The sequence below is a fragment of the Bos javanicus genome, chromosome 9 (assembly GCF_032452875.1).
Source record: "Bos javanicus breed banteng chromosome 9, ARS-OSU_banteng_1.0, whole genome shotgun sequence".
Classification (NCBI taxonomy): Eukaryota; Metazoa; Chordata; class Mammalia; order Artiodactyla; family Bovidae; genus Bos; species Bos javanicus.
Window position 1 is genome coordinate 24,285,960 of NC_083876.1, and position 10,432 is coordinate 24,296,391.

At 36.4% G+C, this 10,432-nt stretch overlaps 1 protein-coding gene across 1 annotated transcript; it reads left to right on the forward strand.

The window, feature by feature from the left end:
• Window positions 1–9,219: 9,219 nt before the first annotated feature.
• On the forward strand, window positions 9,220–9,842 carry LOC133254495 (lysosomal-associated transmembrane protein 4B-like). The gene has a single exon (XM_061428711.1). The coding sequence runs from the start codon at window positions 9,220–9,222 to the stop codon at window positions 9,823–9,825; it is 606 nt and encodes a 201-aa protein (XP_061284695.1). The 3' UTR covers window positions 9,826–9,842.
• The last annotated feature ends 590 nt before the right edge of the window (window positions 9,843–10,432 follow it).

Consider the following 10,432-nt stretch of genomic DNA (forward strand, 5'->3'; position numbering starts at 1 on the left):
ACTAAAACCTATTTTCTAAAGTAGATCATCTAATATCATAAAATCATTTAGAGCAAGGAAAATATAAATATTCTTAATTATTCATTTAAACTATCTATACTGAAAATGAGGAAATTTAAATTCTCACTCTACCTGTATCAATGTGTGTGTCTGCAAACTTCCTGACAAAGCTTGAGTGTGTATCTTTTACTAGAAAGCACACTATAGCAAAATCAGGGCCTCATCAATTAATACTATAATCATGACCACACAGAATCATCAGTCAGTTCAGTTCAGTCCAGTCACTCAATCGTGTCCGACTCTTTGAGACCCCACGGACTGCAGCATGCCAGGCCTCCCTGTCCATCACCAACTCCTGGAGTTTACTCAAACTCATGTCCATTGAGTCGGTGATGCCCTCCAAGCATCTCATCCTGTCATCCTCTTCTCCTCCTGCCTCAAATTTTTCCCAGCATCAGGGTCTTTTCAAATGAATCAGTTCTTCGCATCAGGTGGCCAAAGTATTGGCATTTCAGCTTCAGCATCAGTCCTTCCAATGAATAGTCAGGACTGATTTCCTTTAGGATGGACTGGTTGGATCTCCTTGCTATCCAAGGGACTCTCAAGAGTATTCTCCAACACCCAGTTCAAAAGCATCAATTCTTCAGCACCCAGCTTTCTTTATAGTCCAACATGACTATGTCCATACATGACTACTGGAAAAACCATAGCTTTGACTAGATGGACCTGTGTTGGCAAAGTAATGCTTCTGCTTTTTAATATGCTGTCTAGGTTGGTTATAACTTTCTTTCAAGGAGCAAGTGTCTTTTAATTTCATGGCTGCAGTCACCATCTGCACTGATTTTGGAGCCCCCCAAAATAAAGTCTGCCACTGTTTCCCTTGTTTCCCCATCTATTTGCCATGAAGTGATGGGACCAGATGCCATGATCTTAGTTTTCTGAATGTTGAGCTTTAAGCCAACTTTTTCACTCTCCTCTTTCACCTTTATCAAGAGGCTCTTTAGTTCTTCTTCACTTTCTGCCAAAAGGGTAGTGTCATCTGCATATCTGAGGTTATTGATATTTCTCCCAGCAATCTTGATTCCAGTTTGTGCTTCATCCAGCCCAGTGTTTCTCATGATGTACTCTGCATAGAAGTTCAATAAACAGGGTAACAATATACAGCCTTGGTGTACTACTTTTCCTATTTGGAACAAGCTGGTGGACCATATCCACTTCTAACTGTTGCTTCCTTACCTGCATACAGATTTCTCAAGTGCCTACTTAAATATGAAAATTAACCTATCATTCAGAGAGTTATTCAGAATTTCTTTAAATATTAGACTTTACTTGGTTCTGCAATTTGAAGGTTTTTGGAGGATGTGTTATTTGAACTATTATCTGCAATCTAGATAGAAAAGAGTTTTGGCATAAAATGATGAGTGTAAATGATTTCCAGGAAGAGAGAACACAGAATCAAAGTCGCCAAACTGTGAAAACTTAAAGTTCTCAAAAGATGCAGTGTCTTCCAATTTGGCTAGAATGTTGAGTTACTAACTGAAAAAACTTGGAAATTGGGATAGGAAATTTTGTTTAGTAGCAGATTCTGAGGGGCCTTAGATGTAGAATTCATCATTTTGGTCTTTCTTCTGCAGGTAATATGGACTTGTTGAAAAAGAAAATCTGAGTAGAACAATAATAACCTAAAGAGAAGCAATTCCAGTCTGTCATCTGTTCATGAAAAAAAAATTGTCTGTTGCTACTGAAGAGAACAGATAAGGTATCAACATTCTACTAAGACTTCATTGGTTCCCCAAATACATAACAACAAAGGCAAACAAATTCCAAAGTAAACTTAGAAATATGGATTAATGAAAACATTTACATTATTTGGCTACTAGTTATAGATTTAAAACTACCTAAATCACACAATATACACTTCAGTTGTTTATCATATTTGCTATATTGAGTGGGTGTGTATATGTGGAATTTAAGTATATTGTTGAATTAATTTTATCTTTTACTTATTTGTCTATCAAAGATAACTGCTGTGTGGGATTTTTCATTAAATGTTTGTTTAACATTTTCCACATATAATTATTTGACTATTAAGACCACATCAGAACAACTAAATTACTCCTGAAGCAGCTTATGTCCTCTGATCATTCCTTTTGAAAAACTCTTATATTCAGCATCAAAAACATTTACCCATTTCAGAGAAACCAAAGTTCAATACACATGAATCTATACCATGTTGATGGTATTTTACATATCATATTTGATACTGCTTTAGTTATTTTGCCTATTTCACAAACTTAATTTGAATTTCATCAGTACTGCTTTTGTTCTAATTAAATAACAGTGCTTTAAAGCTTAAGAAAAATGACACTTAAAATAGAACCATCCTTTATCTTCACTGGTCCCTTTCATAGCCTTCCTACCTACCAGTGTGACCTTGCCAAGTGTCAAATACATGGAAATACTTAATGGAATTTTTAAAAAAAGTTATGAGAATGTCTCTAAATGCTCTGAGGAAATGATACACAGAAAGGAGATTCTAATCTAAATTTATACCACTGAATTTTGAAGACTCTAAAAAGAATACACTAGTTTGAAGACAGGCCTGAGGTTTTGATTTATTTGTGCTAATGTAAGGCACAACATTAACAAACAAAAGAGGAAAAGAAATATGATCATGTCAGGAGAGACATAAAAAGTATTTGAAAAGTTCAACATCCATTCCTGATAATACACTTGAAAATTTGGAATTGAACAGTTTCAGTTTGATAAAGATTATCTATGAAAAACTTACAGCTAATGTTATGCTTAATGGTGAAATACTGATTCTTTATTACTGAATAATAAAGAAAAGAGTAGAAATCTATTGAAAATAGGAAAATGACAGAGAAAAGTCAATAAAACAGAAAGCTGACTCTGAAGAAAAGCAGCATAATTGATAAACCTCTAGAGAGACTAACAAGGATTGAAAGAGAGAAAATGAAAATAATATCAAGAATGACATGGGTATTATTTACTATAGATCCTGAAGCCATTAAAATCATAATGAGGGAATACACTCATAAATTCAAGAATTTAGGGGAAAAAGACTAATTTATTAAATAGATCAGTAGCAAGAATGTGTCATAAACCAAGTATTATGCATAATAAAATTCTGTATAACTGAATGCTTTTTAAAAAGGTTTATGGTTTTGTATTGTACAAAATATTACGTATTTAAGGAAAAAGCTAAATTTAATGTAGGGTACTTATTCAGGCTATGTTTATACATCATCTTATATGTATATAAAAACATTATATAAAATATTTTTAAAATCCTAAATTATTTCTTTCTTTATGATAACTATTTGAAAGCATTATCTAGTTTACTCCCCTTTCATCCCAGTAAGTCTTCGATGAACTTTGCTTTGCCTTCATCCACACTGAAATTGTTTCTGTCATAATGACCCGCATGCATACAGAGGGTCAGGCTCATTCTTTTGTTCTGAGTGACATGGAAATTGTTTAGAAGATTTGGTCCAATGTGTTAAATAATCTGAGTGTTTTGGAAAACAAAACAAAAAAAAAGCTAATTTGCTGTACCAGTATCTAGGCAGATAAGCAAAGAAAGGGATTCAAGCTGTAATGAATGATTAGGACAAATGGTGCTGATATGTGACATAATATAAAGCCAAAAATTTGTTATTGGCTTGCAATGTGAAGATCATCTGAGATATGTTGAGCAATGAACGTCCAAGAGAAAATAAAAGAGAAACTTAGTCCTATTTTTAAAATTTTCTAGTTAAGAAAATATTCCTTTGTATTGAAGCCATTTTAAATTGGGTTTCTATCTTGTTATAGCAAAAGGGGCTCAATCAATTTTTTATTGGAGTATAATCGCTTTACTCTGTTGTGTTAGTTTCTACTGTACAGCAAAGTGAATCAGCTGTACATATGCAAATATCCCCTTCTTCTTGGGCCTCCCTCCCACTTCCCCCTCATCCCACCCATCTAGGTCATCACAGAGCACCGAGTTGAGCTTCCTGTGCTTTAGAGCATGTTCCCACTAGCTGTCTATTTTACACATGGTAGTGTATATATTCAATCCTAATCTCCTAATTCATCCCCCCTCCCTTCCCCCACACGCATGTCCGTATGTCTGTTTTCTACTTCTGGGTCTCTATTCCTGCCCTGGAAATAGGCTCATCTGTACCAAACAAAGCAAGATATTAAGCTAATTACCCATTTAACAGTGACAGTGAGGCTGTGCTCATAGAAAAAATATCCTTACAGGACTACAGTGTAGACAATACTCTGCTCACAGAAACAATTGCTTTTTCATCAAAATTCCTTGTCCTGATTATTAATGCCATTATAAGAGCTATGCAGTTGGATGTTTGAATGATTTATCTCCAATATAGAGCTTGTTAATGCTGCAGTGTAAACCTCTCAGACCTGTCACCATCTTTGTTTAGAACAGTAATATCATGTGGTTTAGCTTCTGCTCTTGTGTGTAGTAAGCTAATCACTGATTGAAAATGTGCATAACTTTGTTTTATGCTATTTTATATTTCATGGCAATATCCCTGTTAACATCTGTCAAAGTTGCTATGGAAACTGAAGCATAACATACCATATTATACATAGAGATTTAACATTTTGTTTTATATCCTTTCTGGTGGAAATTTTGTGCATATGTTCAGTTTTATATTACTCTGTATTCAATGTCTTAATTTTCTTTTAATAAAAGCAGAAGTCATTTGATATGCTAATACACTGTCAAATGTAGGGAATTTCTTTCAACCCTTAAAACTATTTTGACTTTATGGTTTTATCAAATAGAGTATATGGAAAAAGGCAATTAAAGCAAATTATGCTTTAGAACACACTTTCCCATATCTAGAAATTAGAAAGCAAAGTCTAAATATTGGAAACTAATAATTACTTAGAAAATATTTGAATTATTAAAAAGATTATGTCATCCAAAAAGAGATTGTGATGTTGTTTAAGAGACAAAATGATCTTTAACCTTCAGGGTTTTATTGAAAATACTTTATGGTAATATAGGAATCAGGGTAAAAACCTATGATATTTCACTTTTGCAAATTAAATTTTATTGGAGTATAGGTGTTTTAATATGTTGTGTTAGTTTCCACTAAATAGCAAAGTGAATCAGTTATACCTATATATATGTCCAGTCTTTTTAGATTTCCTTCCCATTTATGTCACCACAGAATATTGAATACAGTTCCCAGTGCTATACAGTAAGTTCTTATTAGTTACTTATTTTCTATATTATTATTGGTTTTTAGTCTCTAAGTCATGTCTGACTCTATTGCAACCCCATGGACTGTAGCCTGCCAAGCTCCTCTGTCCATAGGATTTCCTAGGCAAGAATACTGAAGTGGGGTGCCATTTCCTTCTCCAGGGTATCTTCTCGACCCCAGGGATCAGACCCATGTGTCTTGCTTTGGCAAGTGGATTCTCTACCACTGAGCCACTAGGAAAGTTCATTTTATATACAGTAGTATATATTAATATATGTCAATCCCAGTCTCTCGATTCACTTTAAAATAAAAAAAGCAAGTGGAACAAAGGAAACAAATTAGACTTACAAAACAATCATTTAAAATTATTTAACTGATTATAGTGAGTTGTTTCTCTCAAGAGTTGAGTTGAGTTGTTAGTGGATTACTTGTAATACTGCACTTAGCAGCATAGTTTAAAACTATGGTCTTTCAGGTCATTTCAACCAGTTTTAAGTCTTTGTGGAGGACTGGAACCTGAAGATGGGGAGATGGTCTGAATTGTATTACCCATCTGGTGTGTCACAGAGCATTCCACATTGACCGTTAATTGTATCACTGAGCAGTGTATTTATAATCAATAACATTACAATTTCACTTCAAAAATAATAAAACAATTGTTTAAATGCTAACTCCAAATTAAAAAAAAAATCTATTATATTGTAGCTAAATTCTATTTTTAAATGCTTGGTTCCTTTGTTTATTTTTCCTGAGTTGTTTCATATCTATTTTTGTTAAGGACTCAATTCCTGTTCTTCAGGTCAGAGACTTGTCTTCTACACATTCATTTGATACACAATAGGCCATGCTTTTGACACTGTATTAAAAATCTCCCTGTAACCATCTTGGGGTAGGCAGAATCTAAGGCGGCCCCCTAATTTCCTCCTGTTGGTGCACACAAGCTGCACGACCTGGAGAATGGAGAAGACCTATGAATATGATGGGTTATTATTCCCTTGATTAGGTTGTGCTGTGTGGAGGGACATTTTCCTGCTGGCTTTAAAGAAGTTGCAGTATTGTGACAGGGCCACATGGCTAGGATCTGAGGTTTGTCTCTAAAATCTGAGATCAGTCCCTGGGGACCCTGGTCCTACAGCTGCAAGAGACATAGTTCTGCCAACAACCTGAATGAGCTTGGATGAAGACTCTGAGCCCCAGATGGGAACACAGCCTAGGCCAAAATCTTGGTTACATCCGTGTTAGACCCCAGCAGAGACCCCAGCTGCATTGTGCCTGGACTTCTGACCTACAGATACTGTGAGACAGTAAGTAGATGTTGTCTTACGTCTCTAAGATTGTGGTAATTTGTTTGCAGCAATAGAAAACTAACACAATCTGAGTTCCTTTTCTGTATTCTTTTCATTCCTTTTCAGCCATAGATTAACTAGTAGCAAGAGTGACCTACATGATTAATCTCAAAATGGGCAATTAAGACAATAATTGTAATGGAAACTTGACTAATCAAGTGCTGCTTATCAGAGCCACTTCTACATTTATATGTATGTGTTTTCTAAATTCAGATATAATGTTTTTAAAATTCCTTGTTGTTCTGTTGCTAAGTTGTGTCCAACTGTGCTACCCCATGGACTGCAGCATGCCAGGCTTCCTTGTCACTCCCGGAGTTTGTGAAAACTCATATCTGTTGAGTTGGTGATGCTATCTAACCATTTAATCCTCTGCCAACCCCTTCTGCTTTTGCCTTCAACCTTTCCCAGCATCAAGGTCTTGTCCAATGAGTCAGTTCTCCGCATCAAATGGCTAAAGGATTGGAGCTTCAGCATCAGCCTTTCCAATAAATATTCAGGGTTGATTTCCTCTAGGATTGACTGATTTGGTCTTCTTGCAGTCTGAGGGACTCTCAAGAATCTTCTCCAGCATCACAATTCAAAAGCATTAGTTCTTCAGCTCTCAGCCTTCTTTATGGTCCAACTCTCACATCCATACGTGGCTACTGAAAAACCATAGCTTTGACTGTATGAACCCTTGTTAGCAAAGTGATGTCTCTAGTTTTTAATACTCTGTCTAGGTTTGTAATAGCTTTCTTTCCAAGAAGCAAGCGTCTTTTAATTTCATGGCTGCAGTCACCATCTGCAGTGATTTTGGAGCCCAAGAAAATAAAATCTGTCACTGCTTCCACTTTTACCCCTTCTATTTGCCATAAAGTGATGGAACCAGATGCCATCATCTTAGTTTTCTGAATGTTGAATTTCAAGCCAGCTTTTTCACTCTCCTCTTTCACCCACATCAAGAGGCTCTTTAGTTCCTCTTCACTTTATGCTATTGAGAGTGGTATCATCTGCATATTTGAGGTTGTTGATATTTCTCCTGGCAATCTTAGTTTCAGCTTGTGATTCATCCAACTTGGCATATTTCTCATGATGAACTCTGCATACAAGTTAGATAAGCAGAGTGACAATATACAGCCTTGATGTACTCTTTTCCCAATTTGGAACTGGTCTGTTGTTCCATGTCCAGTTCTAACTGTTGCATCTTGACCCACATACAGGTTTCTCAGGAGATAGATAAAGTGGTCTGGTATTCCCATCTCTTTAAGAATTTTCCACAGTTTGTTGTGATCCACACAGTCAAAAGCTTTGGCTTAGTCAATGAAGCAGAAGTAGATGTTTTTCTGGAATTCCCTTGCTTTCTCTATGATCTAGCAAATGTTGGCAATTTGATTTCTGATTCCTCTGCCTTTTCTAAATCCAAGATTTACATCTGGAAGTTCTTGGTTCACATACTGCTGAAACCTATCTTGAACGATTTTGAGCATAACCTTACTAGCATGTGAAATGAGCACAATATGTCTTTAATTGTTGCTTAAATATTTTCATAAAGTTAGTTTTATGAAATTGCATTGATATAAAAGTCGTTTATGTGGAAGTTTACCTGTTGTGGGCCATGATTATTTTTCCTTACTAAATGTGACCAGCACTTTGTGTCTTAAGGCAGAGTTAGAATTTATGTCATGGCAAAAGGCAGAAGTTATATGTTGATATTATTACTTTGACAATTTACTTAAACCAAGCTGTCTTAGATTAGATTGATATTATCAAGGTTGAATAATAGTTGAACTGGTTGTAAGTTGGACCCATTTGAAGTTCCTGCTTTTTACTTTATTCACACATTATCATCTCACCTCAGTCAACTAATTCTTCATTGTAAATAGACTGCTATATGTATAAAATCAAAGTCATGTATAGAGGTTAAAAATTAAAAATGAACAAATTTATATCAAACGAATGCAATAAAAATTATGCTCCAAATATAAATATTGGTATCAGATGCTGCTGCTGCTGCTAAGTAGCTTCAGTTGTGTCCAACTCTGTGAGACCCCATAGAAGGCAGCCCACCAGGCTTCCCCGTTCCTGGGATTCTCCAGGCAAGAACACTGGAGTGGGTTGCCATTTCCTTCTCCAATGCATGAAATTGAAAAGTGAAAGTGAAGTTGCTCAGTCGAATCTGACTCTTAGCAACCCCATGGATTGCAGCCTACCAGGCTCCTCTGTCCATGGGATTTTCCAGGCAAGAGTACTGGAGTGGGGTGCCATTGCCTTCTCCAGAGGTATCAGATGAGAAAGAGTTTAAAGAAAAAGAAAAGCATTAAAGTGAACAAAGTGGTTATTTTTTAGTAGGTGAAAGATACAAAAATACAATGAAATTCTAACAAAATGAAACTTTACAAAGCAAGTAGAATATAAAAATCCATGAAAGAAAATACATTATAAATCAAGGAGAAAAAAAAACCCCCACAACTGTTGAAGAAGACTTCTATACAGTACAATACAATTCAATACAATACAATACTCTCTAATTATTTAAAAACAGATAGGTTAAGTTAGTCAGACAAAGGAAGACAAATATCATATGATATCACTTACATGTGAAACTAAAAAAAGAGAACAGATAAATTTATCTACAAAACATAAATACAATTATGGATGTAGAAAACAGAGGAGGAAGGATAAATTGGGACACTGGGATTGAAATATACAGACTATTATGCACCATCCTGCTCGGTGTCTGGTACCTGATCGTCAATGCCGTGGTACTGCTGATTCTATTGAACACCCTGGCTGATCCATATCATTACCACTTTTCAAGATCTGAACTCAGGGGTGACTTTGAGTTCATGGATGATGCCAACATGTGCATTGCCATCGTGATTTCTTTTCTCATGATCCTTATCTGTGCCATGGCTACATATGGAGCATACAAGCAACACGCAGCCTGGATCATCCCATTCTTCTGCTACCGAATCTTTGATTTTGCCCTGAACACCTTGGTTGTGGTCACCATACTTGTTTATCCAAATTCCATCCAGGAATACACACGACAGCTGCCTCCTGATATTCCGTACAAAGATGATATCATGTCAGTGAATCCTACCTGTTTGGTCCTCGTTATTCTTCTATTTATCAGCATTATCTTGGCTTTTAAGGGTTACTTGATCAGCTGTGTTTGGAACTGCTATCGATATACCACTGGCAGGAACTCCTCTGATGTCCTAGTTTATGTTACCAGCAACGACACTACGTCTTGATTCCAGCTTATGCTTCATCCCCCTGGGCATTTCATATGATGTACTCTGCATATCGGAGAAGGCAATGGCATCCCACTCCACTACTCTTGCCTGGAAAATCCCACGGACAGAGGAGCCTGGTAGGGTGCAGTCCATGGAGTCGCTAAGAGTTGGATACGACTGAGTGACTTCACTTTCACTTTTCACTTTCATGCATTGGAGAAGGAAATGGCAACCCACTCCAGTGTTCTTGCCTGGAGAATCCCAGGGATGGGGGAGCCTGGTGGGCTGCCGTCTCTGGGGTCGCACAGAGTCGGACACGACTGAAGCGACTTAGCAGCAGCATATATAGAATTATTTACTTTAAAAATTATTATTTAATTTTATTTATCTGTTCATTTTTTTTTTGATGGTGTAGCATGCAGGATCTTAGTTCTTGGACCATGGATCAAACCCGTGCCTCCTGCAATGGAAGCCCAGTGTCCTAAGCACTGGACAGCCAGGGAATTCCCAAGTCTAGCTATTTAAAGCAAAAGACATTTGACTCAGATAATTTAGTTCACACAAAATGGCTGGAAAGAGAAGGGAACTGGGCTATGATTCCCAGAATCACACTGCTCAATGGGCC